A 24,966-nucleotide genomic window follows, 5' to 3' on the forward strand; every position below is an offset into this window, starting at 1 on the left:
TGTTAGATTTTGTGAGGAGAATAATGTTTTATTTATTCAAGAGAAATAGATTTTAGTAGCTACTTATGGAAAGTACTAATTTGGAGACTATTAATAAAATATTAAGTTATTAGTGTGAATTTAGTGACCTATTAAAATAAAGTTATAAATAAAATTTTAATGTGTAAAAATTAAGTAATGAACATATAAAGACGTGAAGGTAAATTAAACGTTATGATTAAGAATTATATTAAATAAATGAAGTTACCACTTAGGTTGGTCAAATTCAAATTCAAAGTCAACTTGGAGTAATAAAAATGTGATGTAATTGTGTGAAATGTATTGATTGAATGAACCTGATAGTAAGGTAATGTCGAACCATGGACCGGAATGTAAAATCCTGGCGTCCGTGTTGGCCGGCACGTAAAATGCGGTGTAAGACATGGGGTTCGCTACCTATCCTGTATAGCTCAAGCATAAATATTGTATTGGAGGGGTGACGACTCCTACCACAGTTAGGGTTTAGGACTACGGTTCTCACCTAACCAGACCCTTACATATATCAGGTGTCATATTTATGTGCTTGTTGATCAGTGATAAACTTGATTAGTGTTGATGCTATGATGCATGGTACGGTTATGAGTATTAACCAAATGAACTTAATCATGTGTTAAGATTACCGAATTGTATAAGTGGAAGTAACGTACTTCTATCAAGATCGAGAATGGTATCTAAATGACTTAAAAGTATGTAACAGAAAAAGAACATGGTAAAAGTATACAGTGTTGTCAATTAAGTATAAGTTCGTACTTAAATTCTTATTTTGTAAATGTAGCGTATAATTTCCGTATTTTGAGCTGGATAGGAAGTTATGCTCGGCGTTAAGCGCTGACCGATTCAATCGGCTGTCATCCGTATCATGGATGGCAGCATTTTGCAGGATTTAGTTTAGGTTCCGATCCAGGCCGCAGCAATTACTATTTATCGAGAACTTAGCTGCTTTTTGTATCTTTATTGATGACTTGATGATGATGTATTTTTTTTCTTTTTGAGAAAACAATATTTCTTATCAGAGGTAATAATATTTTACTTTTGTTTTAAACAGTTTTAGTTTTATGATTTAAAGTTTTTAATAATTCGGCATTTTGAGACTTCCGCAATATTTTTTGGTATTAAACATTATTATTAAATGTTAATTATGTATCTAGATTGCCTCTCTTGTTACACTGAGTTTATTGCTTTAGCATTTGCTAGCAAAGAAGCAGAATGATTAAGAAATCTTATGTATGAGAGCCCGCTGTTGGTTAAGCCAATTTCACCGATGCCTATCCATTGTGATAGTCATTTGATTTTGAACAGAACATATAGTCAAACATACAATGGTAAGTCAAGGCATATCGCACTTAGACATACTCTTGTGCATGATCTTATTAAGGGAAGGGTCATTTCTATTGACTATGTAAATGCTAAACTCAATATGGCGGATCAGTTTACTAAGCCATTGAGTAGGAATTCCATTGAGTTTTCGGCTCACGAAATTGATTTATGCCCATCTTTGAAACCATGAGCAAAACCTAATTCAGCACTAGAAGAAACATCTAGTCTTGAATTCAATGTGAATTGATCGCTCATCAGATGTTGGGAAGCAACTTTGAGACCCTTTAGTTGCTTTCTTCGTGATGATAAAAACAAGGTAATAGAGTCCTTCGAGGTCTCCAGTTTCTAGAGTTTGAAGGTCTCTAGATTGAGTACTTTGTTCACGAAAGCATGATAAAGAGGAGAAGCTACCTATATAAGTTCGGGGTTTGGCGGCCTCAATAAAGTCTAAGGGGCATATTTGTGACTTCAATGAGCTTATGAATATATATGGACACATGGCCTTTAACGTGTCACAAATGTGAGGAATTGACGAATTATTTCATGTGTACTACTCCTTCAATTGGTTGGATATATCTGCTTAATTTAATTCGTAAGGACATTAGGGGATATGATCGATTGTAAAGATGCGTGATACTAGCTATCAATTCAATCGTAAGAACATTGATATTAATGCATGAAATAGGTTGGAGATTATGGATCGCAAAAGAGGATTAGGATTATACACTCTAAATGGGGGAGGATTGTTGTCATTTAGAGCGTATAATGGTTATCGGAAATAATGAATTAATTAAATCAAATAAATTAATTAAGTTAAATTTCCCAAAAATTGCAAAGTTTATGTTTTGTGCAAAAGTATTTTTGTGAATCGCAAAAAGGCTCGCGGATTGCGAAATCTCAAGACAAAGTTTATGTTTTGAAAATTGCTCAGATCGCGGCTCACAACATTTGTGCTGGTTTTGCAAAGTTTGTTTTATTCGGTTTTGTTAATTATGTTATAACTACCGACGGTTAATATGGTTATATTAACTGAATATTTTGGGATGGATTGATTTAATGTCGACAATGGTTCGTGAATCGATGCCGTGTTTCAGAGAGCGGCATTTTACTTCATGAAATGGTGTTTGCTCTTCTATAAGTATAGAAGGCATGCTGTAGGTTATCTCTTACATGCATTTTTTCTGAATTCTTTTCCTCTTGAGCACTTTACATGGAGAACTTGCAATCCTCTTATATAATTTTTTATTTTCTCCTTTCTTTAAGTTTTCTCATATCATTCTAATTTACTTGTGCAAGTAATTCATTTTAATTTTTTGTATCTCAAAACATATTACCGGCATACATTCCCAAGCATCGTAGTAGGAAGGAAATGGTATTTTAGGAAAGAGTATCTCGCCTAGAATTAATACCAAGTCCAATTCAAAACCTTTGTTACTTTATTTGTGTTTGAAGATTAGTATCTTGGAGTTCTCAGTAACATACATAAGCAAGGATCTTGTTTGTCATATGTAATTTGTAATCTACTACATTTATATAACTTTATTTTGTAAGTTTATTTTAATAAATTAAAGTCACACTTACAACAAATTCAAACCATTCAGATCCATTCATGGATTTGTTTAAGATTTGTTTGAATTTTTAGATATAAATACCTTATTTTAGATTTTTTTATAATATAAGATTAATAATCTCCTAATTAAATAAATAATTTCAAACAAATTATAATCATTAAAAGGTTTGAATTTAATAGCAATATCTAGATTGTATCAATATAAATTTTTGTGTAAAACGGTCTTACTGTGAAACAATCTCAAAATGGGCTAAATTAAACAACTGGAGTAAGTAAAGCTCACTTTTACGTTTAACCCTAAATTAATTGAATAATTAGATAAAACTAATTGTTAAATAGCTAAAGTGAGCTTTTAATATCCAAAGAGTTATTTTTAACATTTAAATGACGTGTTAAATATTAAACAAATAAGTACATTAGTTTTATCTTTTTTCTAAAGAGAAAAAAAACTAATTTAATTATTTATTTAATATTTAACACGTCATTTAAATGTTAAAAATAACTCTTTGGAAATTAATAACTAAAGTGAGCTTTTATATCCAAAGAGTTATTTTTAACATTTAAATGACGTTTTAATATTAAAAAAAGTATTAAATAAGTCTTATCTTTTTTTTTTCTCTTCAAAAAAAGATAAAACTAATTTAATTATTTGTTTAATATTAAATAAATAATTATTTGTTTAATATTTAATATGTCATTTAAATGTTCAAAATAACTTTAAAGCTAAGTGACTCTTTTAAATACCTAACGTGAACTTTTAATATTCAAAGAGTTATTTTTAACATTTAAACGACATATGTGGCCATCATGTTGAGGCATCAATCAACACCATAAAGTATAAATGGTTAAGAAGCGGGAATGAAAGATTAATTATTGGCCTACAAATATCTTCATGAAATCTTTTAAGAAACTTGGGAGTTTCAATAGCAATATAATTAACAAATGGTCTAATTATCAATTTGTCCCATTTGGAAGTACCATGTAAGCTTTTATAGCTCTTTCTATTAGTTTGCTAATATTTCAAGAGATTATGGTGAGTACTTCTACTTTCACCATCTTCAACACAGAAAAATATTCTTTGTGTTTTAGGATCGTAGGAGTTGTTTAGCTATCTAGGAGGCATTGATATTTGAATTCCTTTTCAAATTGATCCATATTTTTTTGGATATTGAGGGTAAAATTAGTGCTGATAATGTGTTAAGATTTAAAGAGAATAGAGAGAAAGTGGGGTAAGTAAATAAGTAAGAGAGATAAAGTTTACTGCCGCTGCTTGCATTGTGTTACTATGATTGCTGCCAATATATTGTTGTCGCGTGATTCCTTCATTGTGTTGTTGTCGTGTGCTGATGTCATTATTGTTGCGTGCTATTGTTGCTGTTATTGTTGTGCAGCTGTTGCATGTTACTGTATCTACTTGTGCGTGCTGTTGTTGCTGCTACTGTTATGTTGTTATCCATGTTGTTGCATGCTGCTATTGCTATTGTCGTGTGTTGCTGTCTTCGTGCTGTTGATTGCTGCTGTCACTGCAATCTTGTGCTGCTGTCTTGTTGTTGTTGAGTGCTGTTGTCACTGCAATTACGTGCTCTTGTCGTTGGGTTATTGTCGAGTATCATTTTGATGTGGTTCCTGATTTTGATTTTAATGCATAGTAATAGATTTAATTTTCAAAAGTACATTTTGCACACATTTCTTATTGTTTTGGAGTATTAGTTTTCTTTTATGAGGTTGTTTTTGGGATTATTGGAGGTTGTGGCATCTTCGGGTGTTGTGCTTGTTATAGTGATGTCATGTTGCGACGTTATTTGGTTGCGACCTGTTCTATTTGATATGTCTTAAGTCCTTTTGCTAAGGTTTCTTCTTCCCCTTGCAATCTCTTATTGAGCAACTAGCTGTTGTGTCTGAAGTTGTTCTTGTTACCTAGTTGAAGGGGTGTCTCCCTCTCTTACAATTATTGACCTGTTTGTTAACCGCAATTCTCTACATCAAAGTTAACATCATCATTCCTCTAATTTCATATGTATCCATTCTTGATGTCTATTTATTTTTCCTTGTTCCTCCCATCATTGCATCATTTATGTCCTGTGATTAACTCTGCAGGATGCATAGGCATCCAGAGCCTTTCTAATGGGCAAATTTGAAGATGGGGCTTTGTTACAAAACCTATTATTTCAAGACTTTTTCGAAGATATTGAAAAGGTGCACTCGTCTCTCTTCGAACAAAGTTAACTATTATTGTATTTTGTTCTTGGATATAAAATAAAATTTCACTATGGCGATAATTATATCGTTTTAGGCCATAATTTTTGTAAGTTGTTCCAACTGAATCATTGATGGATTCACATTTTTATTTAATGAATTCTACTTTGCCTTCCTTGGGTGACATTCCAAGAGTCCAAAGAGATGCATTTTTCTTACAACCTACTCTCTACTATCTTGTTGTCCATGCTATTGTTATTCACACTCTAAAGATAGAGATTGAATTTAATGTCTCTTCGTCTACAAGAACTTAAGAGGATAGTTGTTCTATTTCTGCAAGAACTCTACTATCGTATGCAGGTTTTGGCTACTGTTTTGTTGTTGATGACATTCTCGTTGCTCGACTGTTGCTACCGCAGAGTGCAGACTCAATGACTCATGGTACTGTGGATTATTACAGAAAAAAATTGACTTCTTACCAAGTCTCTCTAGGTATTGCAACTTTTTTTAGTAGTGGTTGGACTTTTGTGTCTTATAGGTCTTTTTTTCCCCTTATTTTTGGAGTCTTAATCTATATTGTGATGGAGGTAGTAATAAATTATCTTAGAAAGATGTTATTTTCTTATGCTAATTATATATCTATATTATTATTACAGGTTTTGGTGATCTTCGTTCTGAGACTTGATATTATCTTGAAATCAATTGAAATGTCGATCAAATTCAATATTGTAGGCATTGTATTGTTTGTTAGATAAAACACTACTTATTGTAGACAATTTAAAATCTTCAAATGAAGTTGTATATAGCTTTTATTGAACCTTTTTTTGCAATTTATTCTATGACGCAATTACTACGACAACCTTCTAGAGATTGTATATTTATATTATTTGGCATCATTGTATTTATGAAATCGTAGTATTGGATTTGTCGTCTTATTAAGGTGGCTAATCGTGAAACTTGTGTAAAGTGTAGTAATAATTGGTGAAAGTGTTTCATTTATGAAAATAGTATGTTGATTAATTATGGTGGTAAAGCAAGGCCACAAAAAAGGTGTTGAAAGTGTCGCATATATTTTCATGGGAAAAAGGGAGTGTTGCAATAATCGGTAAAAGTGTTGTGTATATTTTGGTGGGATAAAAAATTGATGTTGCAATTGATGGTAAAAGTGTTGCATATATTTTGTTGGCATGTAAGTAAAGTGTTGCGATTGATACCAATTACAGAAATAAAGAAAAAGTGTTGTTTTTCTTATTTAAAGTGTTGCATTTAATTTTGAAAAAAAAAGTGTTGCATCTATCAAATATGTGCAGCACTTTTATTCAGTGTTGCAAAAACTTTAAAAAGTGTTGCTTTTAGCTAATGCAACGTGACATAAAGCATCACTTCAAAAAATGTTGCATAAATTTTATTGCAACATTTAAAGGACTTAATGTAACATTTTTGAAGTGTTGCTACATATGTAAATTGTAGTAGTGACATGTGGCCATCATGTTGAGGCATCAATCAACATCATAAAGTATCCAAATGGTTAAGAAGCGGGAATGTAAGATTAATTATTGGCCTACAAATATCTCCATAAATTCTTTCAAGAAACTTAGGAGTTTCAATAGCAATATTATTAACAAACGGTCTAATTATCAATTTTCCTGTAAACATGCAGAACATGATAATTTATTTGGTTGGGAAATCTAACTTTTTTCATTAAATGTCCAATTGAATTTTCAATAACGTTTAACGTCATTTCAATACCAGGATGACCCAATCAGTCATGTCACAAATTCATCATTTCTTTATCTTCTAACTTTTAGTTAGACCCCATGTTTACTTCAGTTTGTCTTATATCAATAGGATATCATCCTGATGACTATGCTGCCTGCCGCCGGTTATCTTTAATGAATATATCTCTTACCATATTTTTCAAATGTGTTGTTGTTTTAACTTTCTGTCATGATTTCTATATAATAACCATTTTGACGCACGTCTTTGAAACTTATAAGATCTGTTGAGATTTACTCGAATTTAAGTTCGTTAATTACTAGTTTTGTCCCATTTGAAAGTACCATGTGAGCTTTTTTAGGCTTTTATATTAGTTTGCTAGTAGTTCTAGAGATTATGGTGAGTACTTCTACTTTCATCATCTTCAACACAGAAAAATATTTTTTGTGTTTTAGGATCGTAGAAGTTGTTTAGCTATTTAGGAGGCAGTGATATTTGAATTCATTTTCAAATTGATCTATATCTCTTTGGATATTGAAAGTTAAATTGGTTCTGATAATGTGTTAAAATTTAAAGAAAATAGAAAAAAAAGTAGAGTAAGTAAATAAGTAAGAGGGATAAAATTTATTCATCATAGATTCGTTACTGAAATTCGCGTATTTATAAAGAGTTGTACCGACAAATAATTACCATAATTCATCTATGTGTGAAAGCATTAAATGCTTTTCACTCTTAACATGAGTCATATTTTTTCCTTAATATTACAGTTTTGGTAACTGGGAGGTGGGAGGTGGGAGGTGGGTAGGGATAAGGGTTAGGAGTTAGGTTTAAGGTATGTGGTAGGTAGGAGAGGAGTGGCGAAAGGGTGGCAGATGGGGCCTGCAGAGGACTGAGTAAGGGGTGGGGTAGGTGGCTGGAGAGGGGAGGTGGTGGTGGTGGGTTTTTTTTCTCTTAATTTGAAAAAAAAAATAATTGTTTTATTGATTTATCAAGTCACAAGTTATTCAGGTATATTTTAAAAAGAATCTCATTTAATTATATTGTTTCTTACACATTAAATGCAATATGTACAATACATTTAAACGGAAGTATTTTAAAACATAGTAAGTAGTAAATTGATAAATGACAATGCATCCCTAATAAGTAATAATTAAACGCGTGTGGTGTTTATAGCCGTGGTATTTGCTAATGGAGATGATTCATGCATTAGAGGGTTGATGATTCCAATTTCCACGCCATGAAGTGGAAATGACAAGTTAATATTATAAGCATCATTCTACCTTCAAAAAGATGGCTAAAAATGTCAACAAAACATCTTGTTTCTATCACGTAATATGCTGATTCATTCCTGATTCTAGACAAGGTAATTGCTTAAAAGAAGCCAAATGCTTAATTAATCGATATTATCATGTAGGACGTGTAACACTGCTTGTAAATTATAAGTTTGTAACTTTACTTTTATCAAATATTTATTAAATACCAAAATTAACCCTATATAAAAAGGGTTAATTTCTTTTATTTTACCTAAAACCCACAAAATGTCAAAAAAAAAAGACACTGAAAGTATGATAAATTTATTACACTGATCATCTTAGAAAAATGAAGTGTCGATTCAACAGCCTTAAATGACACTAAAGTCAAATATACACCATAACTATTTCCAATTACTTTACTATTTTTAGGTGAAAAACATACGTCCATCCATGCCAATGCCTGTTTGTACAAATGTAATTACTTGCAGACATGCTGTCTACATAGCTATGTATAGACGTCAGTTAGTTCCATTTCATAAAGAAAAATATTAAATCTAAATTGAGGTGAGAATATAAATATATAGAGATTATAAATAAGAATGGTCATGGAACGAGTTTAAAGTGGATTCAGTCAGATTCGGATTTGGATCCATTAATTGTTAATGGATCCAGATCCGAATTCGAACTCTAAGGATCAGCGCATTTTAGACCTAAATTTAGATACGTTGAATTTAATGGGTCTAAGGTCCTTAATAGTTTTTAAAAGTATTCTAAACTCATGACTATACCGCTCATGCTCATCAAGTTTCGCTTTGATCTCATCTTTAGTACGTTCCTTTGGGGGGGGGGGGGGGTGTAAGATTGGGGTAGAAATTCTCGTTGGTGGACCATAAACCATAATATCTAGGATGTGGAGATATCTTTTTCTGTTTGGTAACTTTGATGATCGCCTCTACGTAAATTTTAGAGTGATCAAGGATTTCACCTTGTTTTATTGCATCCGCTTCCAATTTAGTGTTCCTATTAAAAAAACAAATTAAAATTAAATTTTAATCAATTATAATAAATAGAACTGTTGAGGGCATGAGGCAAATTGTAACTTACTTTAATGATCATTTCTACGTAAATTTTAGAGTGACAAGCGTTTCACCTTGTCCTATTGCGCCCACTTCCAATTTGCAGTAATCCTCTATTAAAAAGCAAATTAAAATTAGAGTTTAATCTTGTCGCGTACTCCTTTGATCCATAATTAATATAATAACATATAAGAGGTAGGATTTAATTAAGCCTACGAGCCTGACGGGTGACATATTTTTTCCTTTTTTATGTGGTATGACATTTCATTTCACCGACAGTAACTTGAGAGGTATACAATCATTGTAATCTTGGACCTATGGGAAGGTAGATAAATTATTTCCTTGAATTGTGTCTATTTTTAAAATCATCTATAACTCACCTTGTTGTCGAACATGTTTTGTAACATTTATCATTTGCGGTACAACCCCACTATTTACTTCCTTGTGTCGTAAAACTCAAATATCATCAAGTTAGGTTTCGATAAAGCCTTCATCATCACATTGCAAAACTCTTCGTACAAACTTTCCGAACAATTATGATATGTCTTCAAATTTATTGTTCACCCTATAATTAACATCAGAGAGTATGTTTAGCACCTAGAATATAGAGGATTATTTGCAACACTTAGCATGTCGAAAAACTCTTTAGCCTTAGGGTTTGGATCTTGTGGCAATAAATCTATAAATGAATACTCATCCTCATAGAGCGAATCTTTTGCAGAAAGAAGTTGTGGTACGTGTTTGAGATTCTACTTGAAGCAATATCATAAACCATACACACATATCGATTTTTCTCATTGTTTTTCAGGGGAAGAAAATATGCACTTCTTCCTGGACAAACGCATGACTGCTGCTTTCACCATCGAAAATATTGTAATGATACTTTCAATCATGATAATCTTCCATGAAACCCTTCCGTAATAAATGATTCGTCACTTCATTAGGTTTTTAAAATGCAATTTTTTGACATTTGGAACATGAACATCTAATTTTCACTAAACAACTTTTACTAATAGCGAATTTCATTAATTCTTCTAACACCCGTATGAATTCTATAATAAAGGCTCTGTGACCAAATTGCCTTTGATACATCCAACTTATATCATATAAATAATGACCACCATCATCCGCTATTGCATAAACCTATGATGAATAATATAATCATTACTTAAATTATTTCACTTGTTATTGCTTATATTAAATCACAATGCAAATGGTATATCAACTCATACTTAATTATTGATAGAACTATGACTTATATACATATATATATATATAGATTATAACATATATAATAATCATACATAAATAAAAAATATAGTGACATTAATAAATTTATAAACGTACCTTATATTCTTAGAGAGATTTTCTCCTAATGTGAAGAAATATTAATTTTTGAGAAGAAAAATTTTCAATAATAAAATTTAAATTTATACTTGTTTACATTTTAAAGGTTTTATTAGTACTAAAATGAATCTATATATTGTGTATAAGTCTAAATTGAGTCCAAATTAATATAAAAATAAGTTTAGAACAAATTTGAAATTAATTTTGGATTGTGTAATAGGTCAAGTTTAGAGTAAGTGTATGGATCGGGTCTGGTTCTGAAAACCCTATTTGTATATATGGATTGGGATCCGCTGAGTCTCAAAAAGTTGAAGTTCCATACCATAAAAATAAGGGCGGGTCTAGCGCGGGTCCAATAAGGTCTTGGACCAATGACCATTGCTAGTAAGTCAAAAGTTACTTAAAACTCCAATAGGTCGTTTTCACAAGAATCTGATAGGATGATTACAATGCTTGTACCTTTTGATTTATAGTGGCTATAACGACCCATAAATATTAAACTTTGCGACTATAAATTATACATGGCCAAATTTTACGATTGTTTTTAACAAATGATTCTTTAACTAATAATAGTAATTTTCAAATGAGACACATGGGAGGAATAGGACAAATAAGATAAATACAACATTTTTATGAATAAAAATTAAATACATAAATTAACAATACTTCATATAATTTATATTTTTTCCGCCTCTTTGATTTTATAATATTTTTTTTTATTTTAGATCGTTTCTATAATTTCGCCACATTTTATTTTTAAAATTAGTTTTATATGGTTTCTTTTTTTATCCACAAACTTATTTTCTCAGTTTTCAACTTATCCACTCTTGTATTATTCCATAACTAAATATTAAAAATAAGATTAAACTATCATGGCACATTTAAATGGCTAAATCAAGGTATCCTTATACCCTTTGACACACTTCTCATCTACATACGTCTCTTTACTTTTGGTGCATCTTTATTTTTGACTATGGTCGTACATATTCTCCAATTTAAGGTAGGATTAAGTTTTGTATGGACTTAATTCTCACAAATAGAGGATATCTCACTTGAATACTTGAAAATAGCACAAATTGTTATATAATATATTCTCATCATAAGACTTGGTGAAATAGATAGGGAAGAGGTGATTGAAGAAAATATACTCCTTATTTTGAGTCCTTTTTACTGAAAAACGAACTCTAATTAAGAATAGTTGGAACTATCACAAATTGTTATATAAACGGTTTCACCTTGAAATACGCTTCAAACATAATTCTAATAGTCCAACTAATATAAATTATAAGAATATACAATTTTTATTTTTGAGGCCGTTTTAATAAAATTGTGCATTCATCCTATAATTATATTAATAAAATTTCCAAACTAATTCTTTCTTCTTTTCATTTATTTAATGTTTTATTCATCCATTTTTTATGTGTTTAGTATTTATTATTATATACCCATTCTAAAATTCTCTATCTTTTTTATAAGAAATATTATTATTATATACTGAAAATATGTTGTTGTATCGCTATTTAAAATTATATATATATATATTTCTATATTAACAACTTCGTGCATTGTACGTTTCTATACTACTATCCTATAACTCAAAGAGTAGTAATCCTTATCAAAGTTCATTAATTGTTGTGACTTGTGTCAGAGACAATCTCCCTCCGGTCCATTATATTTTTTAAAAATAAAAAATGAAAAATGTAATGTAACTGCACGCTCACTCAATATGATTTTAAGATATCTCAAGTAAGTATTTAGGATACGTCAAGTAGGGGTTCATAATATGTCAAGTAGGTTATTTGGTGTAGGAATTTGTGTTATGTGCTGTAGGTATTTATATGTCTACTTCAGTATGCAAGAATGCTTACTATAACTAGTTCAAAATGCCTACATCAACTATTTAAAATGCCTACTTTAATAAGAAACAACATATGCTTTAAAATGCAAAGTACCTATTTTAACTATTTCAAATATTCATTAAAAAATTAAATGAATATTTCAGTATGCAAAAATATATAGTTAAACTAGTTCAAATGTTTACTAAAACTAAATTAAAATACCAAATAAAAATTATAATAGATATTTTTAGATAAGCGTGCACTTATTATAAGAAAATAATATATATATATATTTTAAAGGAATTGGGCTAAATTTTGGAAGTTGTTTGTTAAAAACACAGTTTCTTAAGACACCTACTTTGATAGAGTCAGTAAGTTTTTAACCATGAAGTAAAAGTGCACAATGCTAAAAAGTATACAAACAAATCCACCAAAGTAGCAAATTCCATGTTCTTCTCCAAAAACAAAAAAATCTCTCCACACTCCAAGATTCCACCTTCATTATTATACTCATACTCTCTACTCTTCTCTCTCTCACTACTCTCTTCAAATGGAGCTTGCTCATTGCACTTCATTTTCTCTATCTTCCTCTCCCAAATTCTTCAATCCCCGTAAGCTTCATTCCTCAAATTTCACCCGCATTTCCCCTCATTTTTCTTCAATCTCAACTGGGTATCACCTCTTTTCAAGAACCAAACGATCAATGGTGAAGTCTAGAGAAACAAGTGCTGAAGTAGCTGATACCGCAGTTATTGATAAACCCTCTGAAACGCAGCGTTTTGAGATCTCTGAGGGTTATCCTGCACCGTTTGGTGCCACTCCTGTTGATGGAGGAGTTAATTTTGCTATCTTTTCTGGGCATTCTGTTTCCGCTACTCTTTGCTTGATCACACTTTCTGACTTGCAGCAGGTATTGGGTTTCTCTCAAAATATCTTCTGTTATTGTTTTTGGTGGTTTTAATTCTTTTGAAGATTAATTTGGCAGTTCAAAATTGCTCCTTTTTTTTAGCATCATTAGTGCAGTGTTGCAAAAATGGGGTTTATTTGTATCATGTGGTAAATAATATAGGATTGTATGTGTAATTTTTTTGACATTAATACCCTGAAAGAGGGAAATATTGTGTTGATGTGGAAATATGTGTAATTTACATGAGGCTGTATACTTTCTAGAAATTGATGGAAAGATGTTTTATCAAAGGTGTAAAGAAATTGGGATGGATATTGGTGATGTCATGTGGAAATTATCTGCACCTTGTGAGTGTTGATGATTCTATGAAGTTGTTGACAGTTTTGTTAAAGATACCCATATCTCATGAATAATCCACAATGCTGAGTTTATGTCTATCAAATTGGAAAATTATGAATGTCAGCAATTAGCTTTGTTGGAAATTTCTATTAACACCATTAAGTTGTAGATTCCCTTTCATAGGTACCATCTGTTAACCTCATTTTCTCAACCATTGCAATAATAATTGAAAAATGAAATCTTATATGGGTTTTAGTAACTCTTGTTGTACATGAACCAGGTGAGATTAACTGCTTATAGAATTTTGGTTTATGGAGAATTGTGGAACCTTCAATGTTTTAGAGTTGGCATACTGTTGCTTCATTATGCCGCTAATTCTGATTTTAAGTGAATTAATCAAGCCGAGAAGAACCTTTGGCCCAATGTAACTAATTTGCGTTGACAAGGAAGTGTTGTCCTATGGAAAACTGGATGATGATCTTCAGATATGTTGTTTCTATTCCTATAAGCAACTGTTCTATTTCATTTGTTTCGGTACTTGGAAAGTGTCCTACTCTAATAACTTGTGAAGTGTAATACAATAACTAATATATACATTGGATGAAGAATGAAACAGTTTATATCATGAGATGTTTTAGTGTAAGGTTGTAGAGCTTTTGATATGATGGAAAACATGTCAAATAATTAAATTCATAGCTGGTAGTTGTCCGAGGCGTTAAATGTTTACGAATTGTTAATCTGTGTTCCTGTAATTTTATGTTGTCTGGAAATTACAATGGTGAAATTTCATTAAATTCTTTATTTATAATCGGTTTGGAACTAGCCTTATTTAGTGCTGTCTATTTCTGACGACATGTTATTTGTGATGCAGAATAAAATAACCGAGGAAATTTCCCTTGATCCATTGATCAACAAGACTGGAGATATATGGCATGTGTTTTTGAAAGGAGACTTTGAAAATATGCTATATGGTTATAAATTTGAGGGTTCATTCTCTCCAGAAGAAGGACACTACTATGACCCTTCTCTTATAATATTGGATCCGTACGCAAAAGTTAGTGGTTACATCATTATGTTAGTCTCTTGATGCATGGAATTTTACTGATATGAAATCTTACACTTCTTGATCTTAAAGAGTGTCGAGGACTTCGTATTTAGTGAGGGTGAATTCATGTAGGAATATTGTATTATGAGTTAATTTTGTTCATTTTTGTCTAGGCAGTTATCAGCAGAGGGAACTATGGTGAGTTAGGACCTGAAGATAGTTGTTGGCCTCAAATGGCTGGCATGATTCCATCGCCGAAGGATGAGGTAGCAGCTCAACGATAATATACTTTTGCTGCATCTTTTTTCACCTTGGACCCACCATTTTCTCTAGCAGAATGGTAGGTCCATGCAGCAAGTGAAAAAGATACAGAGGAAGTATGCCTTGATGTTTAATATGTTCTATAAATGTTTCTCGTTATGGATTTTGTGCTGCAATTTTCTGAATGAAAATGTTAGCTAGATGTCTTGCAGTCATCTTAATTTTTGTGCAAGACATTCTTCTCCCATGTTTTACTTGTGATCGAATAATTAATTCATTGGGACTTTGCCTACACCTTTTTAGCGTAGACATAATAAAATTGGCACATGCTTAACTTTCACGTCGCCTTGATTTTCTTCCTCATTTTATCTCACGTGGCGCAAAGAATACATGAGGCAAAGCATGTCAAGGACTGTTATTAAATTGAGGTAAAATGCTGAATGAAAATATTTTTTAACTTTGAAAAGGAGAAAAGAGTAATTTGAATTGGTTGCAGAGAATTGGAGTATTTTTATCACTAACTGAATCTTCACAAGTTCTATTGTTTTGACCTGTGCTTTAAATATTTTCAGTTTGATTGGCAAGGAGATCTTCCTCTTAAGCTCCCACAAAGTGAACTTATAATTTATGAAATGCATGTCCGTGGCTTTACAATGCATGAATCCAGCAGGATTAAATGCCCAGGTACTTACCTTGGCATGATAGAGAAACTTGACCACTTGAAGGTATTTTTCTTTGATTGCTAGTTAGTTACTTTGTGTATGTAATTGTCTGATATATCTATTATCGGTGAGTTGCTCTGTTGTTTATTTATGCTTTTTGCCTTTTGCCACTTTTCCGTGTGTGCATCTTTGATAGACTTACTGGTTGAGTTGAAAGGATTTCATGTTATGCTAGATGCTTTCATGACATACAAATTTTTGTATGACATCTTTTTGTGAGGTCAATTTTAAATGCAGAACTTTTTCATAAAAGATTTTTCTATGCGGCGATCAACTAAATATTGTAGAAAGTTATAGGCCTGTATTGCTGAATGCCTGAATGTGTAAAACTTACATGCTAAGAAAAAGGGGCCATTTGTTGAAAGTTGAAGCAGCAACGTATTTCTGTAGTTTCAGGCTTACCAAATTGTATAATGCTGCTGATTTGTGCAGGAACTTGGAATTAATTGCATAGAGTTGATGCCATGTCATGAATTCAATGAGCTAGAATATTATAGCTACAATTCTGCTATGGGTGATTACAAGTACTTGTCCCTGTCCTCTTGTGAAAAAATAATTATGATTTCATCTTTTATTCTTTTTCTTTTTTGCTTGGGTTTACAACAACATTCTATAACCCCAATGCTATTAAGTGACTCAGACCTCAGCTCTCACCTAGGCAGAGTTTCGGAGGGCTAATGTAAGAATGTAACTTCACATAACTAAGAAACGCACATGATCAAATTAGCTGTTACTATTATCCATTATAACCCAAAACCGAAGAACTACATGTCATTGGATCCATAGGGACTTTAATTAATTCTATGTATATGAAAAAAAAGGAAAAGCACTGACCTTTGTATCAAGGATGAGTTAGACTACATGGTAAAGCTGAAATGCTGTTATGGAATGACGAAATAAAATGTAATGCAGGATGAACTTTTGGGGTTATTCAACTATCAATTATTTTTCACCCATGATAAGATATGCATCTTCTGGAATCAGCAATTGTGGTCGTGATGCCATAAATGAGTTCAAACTTCTTGTTAGAGAAGCACATAAAAGGGGTATTGAGGTGCAGTCTCCAGCTAATTTGTTTTTTTTTTTTTTCCTTTCTCAAGATGTTGGTGAGTCTTTACCTGTTTTTAAATCTGACAGGTGATCATGGACGTTGTCTTCAACCACACGGCTGAAGGAAATCAGAAAGGCCCTATTTTGTCTTTCAGAGGAATCGATAATTCTGTTTTCTATATGCTTGCACCCAAGGTATGTCTTTGTGTGACACAAATTGTGTCTGTTATCTGGTTTATCATTCATGGATGTAAAACCATGTTAGTTGGTGAAAGTTAATTCGTTCTGTGCTTCTTTTGGTTCCAAGGATATTTGATTCTCCTCAAAGATTTAATTGTTATATTTGCCAATGAATGAATGTGTTTGTGTTCTCCTCATGCAATTCTGTGTGAAATCACTGTGAATCTCTTATTATTTATGCACCCTCAAATTAGTCTTAACTTTTAAGAAATAATAGATCCAATGAAGCTGTGAAATTGGATGATTGTACCTTACTGGCTTGTAATTTAGCACTAGTGCACAAAAATTGGGCTTATCACATGTGCAATATTATCATGAATTACGATACAGGTTATATAAGTAGAAAAAAAAAGATTTTATGAGGAAAACTGATGGTGATACTAATCTTCAGAACCCATTTCCTGCTTGAAGATGTGAAACGACTTTTTCTTCCAAGAGGCTCCTGTTAAGGTTCAAACACATTAGTCCATTCAGCTTGAATGCAATTTGGACAGTTGTAAATAGAGAAGATTAATGGATGACAATGCTTTGTGTTCATTCATTCAGTAGCATTTCAAAACTAAATATGAATGAAACACTGATTGGCCATGTGCAATTTCTTCTGTTATATTAAAGACTTTTGGATTTTCCATTGTTTTAGTGAATCTAAATGAAATTGACAGATTTGTTTTTGTTTTTCTTCATCTGATGAGTTTCTGTTTGTATGTGTTCCTAAAAGTTTCACAATATGAAGGGCATTGGCACATGTATGTTAGTTTATAGCATTGTAAAAGTCCTCTTAGCACATTAAATGTGAAACAACCTTTATATATACAAATCTTACCATTCGGTATTGTTTCTGTCTGTTGATAGATATTTGTTTCTTGTTTGGGTATAAACTTGTACTGATGTACCTAATTTCTGTAGTATTTGGTTGTCATATCTTGAACACTTTTGGTGAATAAATTGCAGGGTGAATTTTATAATTATTCTGGCTGTGGAAACACTTTCAATTGCAACCATCCTATTGTGCGCCAGTTCATTGTGGACTGCTTAAGGTTATTTTAAATACCTTGCTAATTCTAGGTGTCTAAGTTAGATATGAACTAATGTTATCTATGCTAGAAAGGACATGAAATTATGGGTATGTTCTAAGTTTGGTGGTTTTTAATGAATGAGTAGCTTTTATTAGTGATTTAATCTCTGAAAATATGCTTGTGCCATCTAATCATCTCATTGATGGTCGGTATTTTGTCAAGATCTGTTGCATTGTTGTCAAAGTAAACGTTCACTTGTCTTGTTTAACCCAGAACAACTGAATACTGATACTTTTATGTATTGAAGACACCCCCAAGAGCGTAATGTTTCCTTTGACTTTCTAATAAATATGCACTTTTTTTGATGCAACAGGTATTGGGTCACAGAAATGCATGTGGATGGTTTTCGCTTTGATTTGGCTTCTATATTAACTAGGGGAAGCAGGTTTCTTTCTTCCCTATATATATCTATTGTAATTCCTCATCTGATCTTGCAATTCTCAAAGATTCAACTTTCAACTGAGTTATCTCTTCATTTCTTGTTTGTTTTGTCTGCTCAAGCCTCTGGAATTCTATTAATGTTTATGGAAGTGCTACAGAAGGAGATTTGCTTACAACTGGCACGCCTTTAAGCAGCCCTCCATTGCTTGACATGATCAGTAATGACCCTGTACTGGGTAGAGTTAAGGTGATTGTTGTCTTCCTTTTTGCATTTTCCATTTTTGCTCCTATCAAAGACATTGTCTTCGTGCGAAAATGTGAATTCAGGCTTGACTGAGATAATTGTCACAGTGATGCATTGGGGTGATGTGGTTATTGTTATGCCAAATATCAGTCCAAACCATTTGATATCCCGCAAACCGGTCTAAAATGTTATTTTCTTACACCTCTATGAATAGTATCGACCTGTTAAGTTTGAAAACCTCTACAACTCGATACGATACGACACTTTGTTCTCGTTTTTGCACTATGGATCTTACATGAAGGATTTAAATTTTTTGATTCATCTGCAACTATCAACTATCAGTGCTTAGTATTCTGCCTTTTTTATAATCTCATGTCCGTATACAAGGTATAAGTTTAGAGATGAAGAGCATGGGCAACAAGGGGTAGATAATGGATGAAAAGCTTTGAGGTAATGAATGAGGAGGATGATGATGAATGGTCATAGGTGGATAATAAAAAGGGAAGTAGATAAAATGAGAAGGTGATAAAAATGGAAAAAATGGTAGAAGATTAATGAAAAAATACAAAAATCTGATGGGTATAGAAAGGTGTGAGAGAAAGTGAAATAGTAGTATATAAAAGTATATGAGAAGGTAAATATCGAAAAATGAAAAATACGTATGGGGAGTTAGGGTATAAAAGTTGGTGGAAAATGATGTGACAAAAGAGAAAAGGAAAAATAAAATGAAATAGTATATGAGTTAGTAAATGGCTAGTGATCCTCAAAAGTAATAAAGAAAAATAACTAAAATTGGAATCCTTTAGAACTAGTAATAGTACAACATTTCATCATCCCAGATGTCACTAATTTGCTTCCACTATAGCTTTCACCTAGGTTAAGTTTGGAGGGTCGATTTAAGCAACCTTACCCTTCTTAGTGATAACGAAAAGGTAGACTCCGATTGTGGCATTAGTAGAAAACATAATTTGCAACTTCATAAAGAAGAAGTGCACTTGATTTAAATTTGTCATTTTGTATAGTTTATAACTCCATTGTCATATGAAACCAAAGAATTATAAATATGTGGTCTCATCGTGGATGAGCGTCCTATTTATACTAGTATCAACAACAAATAATACAAAGACGCTCATAATGGACACTTCATGGTCTTACTATTTGAGAACTCTAATTCCTTTGATATTATTCGTATTTAAGGCCATTGCAAGGAATATCTCATACTTTTGACCGATACTTAGCATTACGTTCATCGCATTGTTTTCAATCTTTGTTCATCTCATTTCTATCAAAGATATTCACAAGAGGAATTGTTTTTTTTTTGTTCCTTTTCTTGTAGAGGGATACACATTAGTTAGATAACTACATCTTAAGTGTCTTTGGGGAATGATACCTTTTTAGCTGATTATTAAGTGTGAATGATACCAAACCAATTGTAGCATTTTTCTAGTTTTCTCAAGGTTTGGAAGTGTAGTAGTTTGTGTCTATAGTAGCTTTAGTACCCCTATAAACTTCTTTTAGATATATGCTATATTAGCTCTTGCGTTGATGACAAACAAGATATCCTCTCAGTTCTTCACTGAGTATATTCTTTTTTGCTGATCTTATGAAAGAGAACATCACAGTGACTTTAAGAAGTCAAAATATCATCTATATTTAGTTTTTGTTGCTTCAATCCGCCTCAGGTGTGCAAGACTGGGGATTTGGTTTTCTGAGGTTTGAGTTTTTGAGTAATCATTAGGTGGATGAATTGCTAGCTCAATTGTATATGGTGGTTCCTTGCCATCTTGACTTCGGTATCAAATTTTAAGCATCTCAGCTGTGTTTTGTTAGTTAGGAAATTCATTTAATTATCCATGACTGCAGCCTCCTTCAAAATATGGACTTAAGTTCCATTATGTTGTGAGATGCTTTTATTTACTAAATATGGCATAGTTTCAACTTCGTCTTGATTTTGTGAATCCGAGTACCTATTTGATGATGTCCTGTTTCAGCTTGTTGCTGAAGCATGGGATTGTGGAGGGCTTTATCAAGTTGGCGGTTTTCCTCACTGGGGCATTTGGTCGGAATGGAATGGAAAGGTTAGTTTTCAAATAGTTTTCTGGGTAGATTTTTCATCAAAATGCTTATTAGGTAGCTTTTTATTCTGAGTTTGCTACTGCTAAAGTTCGTAAACCTATATTTTTGAATTAGTTAGATTAAAAATTTTCCTGATAGATTGGGAAGTAATCATAAAAATGTGAGACTGCTAGTTTGCTATAGTTTGAAGAGGGGGGTAAAACCATCATGGAATGGATATAGATCGTAAAGATTGGAGCTGTCATATTCTGATTTATTGAAGTTGCATTTGATTGGAAATAATTATCAATTCAGTATCGTGATATGGTACGGCTGTTTATCAAAGGAACGGATGGATTTGCTGGTGCGTTTGCTGAATGCCTTTGTGGTAGCCCAAATCTGTACAAGGTATCCCTTGTCCTTGTATTTTTTGTTGAAGATGAAGTACTGTTTCTTACTAGTGTTTCTCACCTTTGTACCTATATCAATATTTCCTTGTCATACTCGCTTTGTATATCTCTTTAGTTTTGTTTTGAAACGTAAACTCTTTGGATTGCTAGACATGTTTTCATTTGCTAGGTCTGCCTGTATTTTTCTTGAAATATTTTTAAAATGTGATGTGCACATCAAAAATGGTTGTTTCGTTCTGAACATATGTACTTTTTCAAATAAATTTTTTCAAGTACTTTACAACTTTTTGGTGTTTGGGATAGTAGCACAAACTGGGCATGATGCAACAATGTAATTGTTTTTGTTTTGGCTCCCCAGGAGGGAGGGAGGAGACCATGGCATAGTATCAACTTTGTCTGTGCACATGATGGTTTTACCTTGGCTGACTTGGTGACATACAATGAAAAACATAATTTGGCAAATGGGGAAAACAATATGGATGGGGAAAATCACAATAACAGCTGGAACTGTGGACAGGTATGCAATTATGTACACTAACATATTTCCATTATCTTTTGGTGCTAGGCAAGCCATTTGTTTGTCTTAGATAATATGATTCTGCTGGATGATGAATTAGTGTGTACGAATACTCAGGACGACATGCTTACTGTTCGTATGTGGGTCACATTAGTTAATAATCGTTTGATATACAGTACATATGTGCATATGTCAATGGTGGAATCCATTTTTGGTGCTTCTTGTTGTTCTATGCCTTATAGTTATAATATGGAAAGTCTCTTTCAGTTTAACCGTTGTTGAACCAGTACAGATGAGGAATTTCGTCAGCTGACTGATAGAAAACACATGCATCGATGAGGCATCTATTAATCATCTGTCAACATACCGAGTCAGGAACAATATTTTGGACATAGTTGAAGTATATGAATCTCTTTTTTATTACTGTATTTTGCTCATCTTGATTTCTGTCATGCTTTTTCAGGAGGGTGAATTTGCCAGCATTTCCGTGAAAAGATTAAGGAGGCGGCAGATGCGGAATTTCTTCCTTTGCCTCATGGTTTCTCAGGTTTGTCTCTACATAATAAGAACTGAATAAATGCTAGTTATTAACAAGTATGTACACATATAGTGAATTTTTATCACTAGTTATTAATTGCTATTGTATTGTATAATACATATGCTCTTTAAATAACAGCAAAAGTAATCATGCTTATTAGTAATAGGGATCTAGATGCTTGTATCTGGCCTTCATTTAAATCTCTTGTTTCTTCGACGTGGGTGGGTCTAGCTGTTTATTTCTGATAAAACAGAACCTTTGAAGACCTTACCTTTATTATTAATTTGGTACAGGGTGTCCCTATGATCTACATGGGTGATGAATACGGTCATACAAAAGGAGGAAACAACAACTCATATTGCCATGATAACTATGTAACAGCTGCTCCCTTTTCAAGTCTTAAATGAAAAGGTGCATCTGTGAATTCTTCCGACTAAATATTAATTTAATAAATGCAGATAAATTATTTCCAATGGGATAAGAAGGAGGCCGCGGCTTCTGATTTCTTTAGATTCTGTCGTCTGATGACCAAGTTCCGCAGGTGAGTCTTGGACACTGGTTCTGCAACTCATTGTCTATGCAATTTGCTCCAACCAATTACTTACAGATTTGTCTGCCTGTTAATTCTGCATTTTCTTCAGGGAATCTGAGTCACTTGGTTTGAGTCAATTCCCAACATCTGAGAGACTGCAATGGCATGGTCATGTTCCTGGCCGTCCGGATTGGTCTGAGACGAGCCGTTTTGTGGCATTTACTTTGGTAAGATTAGTTTCTCGATTATTTATATCTTTCACAATTTTAAATAGTTTTGTAGCCTGCAATATTTATCTTGATAACATAAAGAATTAGTAATCAGCTGTTTTGCTTAGCCAACAATTGAACTGTACAATTAGCTGTGTTGAAAGTTTTATGGTACCCTAAGCTATTAGTGGACTTCTAGACCACCATTCTGTTCGAATTAGTGCATGCCCCAAGTCCTCAGTTATCTTAATGGCCCTTTTAGTTGGGACTAAATCATGGTAATGAAAATGATTTGTAGTTTACATTATCATTAAATATATCATGTCATTTCCATGGATTGACCGATGAAAGTTTGATTATAAAAAAGTTTTTTCTATTTGTAATTTTCCACTACCACTTATTACCATCTCTCAAAATGGTAATACATTTCTTTCAAAAAAAAAAAAAATGGAAATACATTGAAATGAACTTTTTTTTGAAGAAAATGAGATGATTGAAATTATAAAGTATGACCAATATACTTGTTAACAAATTTTCCTACTAAAATTACATTAAACTTTCCATTTACCATTCCTTCCATTTAATACCAACAATCAAACGGGCGGTAATTTTTCTCGACTGCCTTCCATAATTGTAGAAAATCGCATATCATGAATATTTAAAATTTATTGACAATGGTAGTAGCTTTACGCGTTGCTTCAACTCCAAATGCAAAAGAGTGCACCACTTGGGTTGGGTTTGATTGTTTTCCTCTATTCTTCATCTTCCCTCAATCCAAATCAAGTTGCCTACGTCTCCCCTATTCGAACAGGGTAAAGTCTTTCAATCGTCATCAGCATCTACCAAACCCCTATGTCTTGACGTGGACCGTGTATCTTCTTAAACCCAGAGAAAAATGCATGTAGATGTGTTTTCCTAGTGGATATGAATCTACATAAAATCCTTAGAATAGAATTAGGGTTCTATAAAAAGTTTCATATCCAAAATACTTTAACAAAAACATGTTTTCCGCCTAACTAGATGAAACATAGTTATTTGTGGAGCATTCTAAGAGTCCAATTTTATGTAGCTTGATGCATCTTTCCCTAAATATTTATAATTGATGAATGCAGAGAGACCTGGTAAAGGGAGAAATATACATTGCGTTCAATACCAGTCATTTACCCGTCACTGTAACTTTGCCTGATCGTCCTGGTTACCGATGGGAGCTTCTGGTAGACACAAGCAAGCCTGCACCATTCGACTTTATGTCCGATGACGTCCCAGAAAGAGAGACAGCCACCAAACAGTTCCAGCATTTCCTCGATGCCAATTTGTATCCGATGCTAAGTTATTCTTCCGTTATTATGTTGTTGAAGCCCGACATGGACCAAAATGCATAGTTCAAGTGTTATAAAACTCCACTACCCATACATAATTACATAGTGTACTTTTTCCAGCATCTGTAAATAGGATAGATCTTGTAGTAGTATATATAGAGAAGCAAATAAAGCCTTTTGTCTCATAAAATTGGCTGCAATACTAGTATTGTAAGAGAGGAAGAGTGTGCTGGATTATAATTACTTTAATCATTCCGTGGTTCTAGGTTTATTTAACAAGATCTTGTCCACGCGATAAATATTTCATCTTCATCCCTTTCGATGATAATGAAAGTTTGATTATGAGTTAATTTTTATGTTTCCTTTTTATTGTCCTGTTTTCTCTTATATCAATTGGCTGAATTGGCGCACCAGAGATCGGATATAATGAAGTGTTGTTTTAAAAGATGACAACCTCAATGAAACCAGACTTCTCGATAGGCTTCTAACTCGGTCTTGTATGTGACAAATAAACGTGTTTGGCAAATGTCCTTTCACTTGGCGTAACTGCCAACCATTCGGCTGGCTGGATGAATCTAAGTAACTAACTAGAATTATTCTTAATTTGTTACTTTTTGTTCGTTAATTAGATTAGTTGAGAAAATTAGTACTTAGTGTAATTGAAATAAATTAGTTGTTTGTCTTTGTCACTTTATAACATGGACATGCTCTTTTGTACTTAAAAACCTCATATTTTGATTTCGCTCAGGACAAAAAAAGTTTAGAGACA

The 24,966-nt window shown here is 32.6% G+C and overlaps 2 protein-coding genes across 3 annotated transcripts in view; one reads left to right on the top strand and one right to left on the bottom strand.

The window, feature by feature from the left end:
• LOC130814806 (oxysterol-binding protein-related protein 4B-like) overlaps nt 1-24,966 on the bottom strand; it is a 988,965-nt gene that overhangs the window by 826,195 nt on the left and 137,804 nt on the right. The window lies entirely within an intron of this gene.
• On the top strand, nt 12,693-24,564 carry LOC130814792 (isoamylase 1, chloroplastic). Its single transcript, XM_057680999.1, has 18 exons — nt 12,693-13,262; nt 14,470-14,652; nt 14,817-14,909; nt 15,477-15,629; nt 16,059-16,150; nt 16,539-16,680; nt 16,764-16,871; nt 17,868-17,953; nt 18,306-18,377; nt 18,494-18,620; nt 20,609-20,695; nt 20,988-21,080; nt 21,441-21,599; nt 22,063-22,146; nt 22,431-22,511; nt 22,596-22,678; nt 22,779-22,896; nt 23,991-24,564. The coding sequence occupies exons 1-18, from the start codon at nt 12,903-12,905 to the stop codon at nt 24,258-24,260; spliced, it is 2,391 nt and encodes a 796-aa protein (XP_057536982.1). The 5' UTR covers nt 12,693-12,902; the 3' UTR covers nt 24,261-24,564.

Source organism: Amaranthus tricolor, chromosome 6 (assembly GCF_026212465.1).
Source record: "Amaranthus tricolor cultivar Red isolate AtriRed21 chromosome 6, ASM2621246v1, whole genome shotgun sequence".
Classification (NCBI taxonomy): Eukaryota; Viridiplantae; Streptophyta; class Magnoliopsida; order Caryophyllales; family Amaranthaceae; genus Amaranthus; species Amaranthus tricolor.

Coding starts and splice junctions, on each gene's coding strand:
- LOC130814792 (XM_057680999.1), top strand. CDS start 12,903: ATGGAGCTTGCTCATTGCACTTCATTTTCTCTATCTTCCTCTCCCAAA. Junction 13,263..14,469: donor CACTTTCTGACTTGCAGCAG/GTATTGGGTTTC, acceptor TTTGTGATGCAG/AATAAAATAACCGAGGAAAT. Junction 17,954..18,305: donor TTCATTGTGGACTGCTTAAG/GTTATTTTAAAT, acceptor TTGATGCAACAG/GTATTGGGTCACAGAAATGC.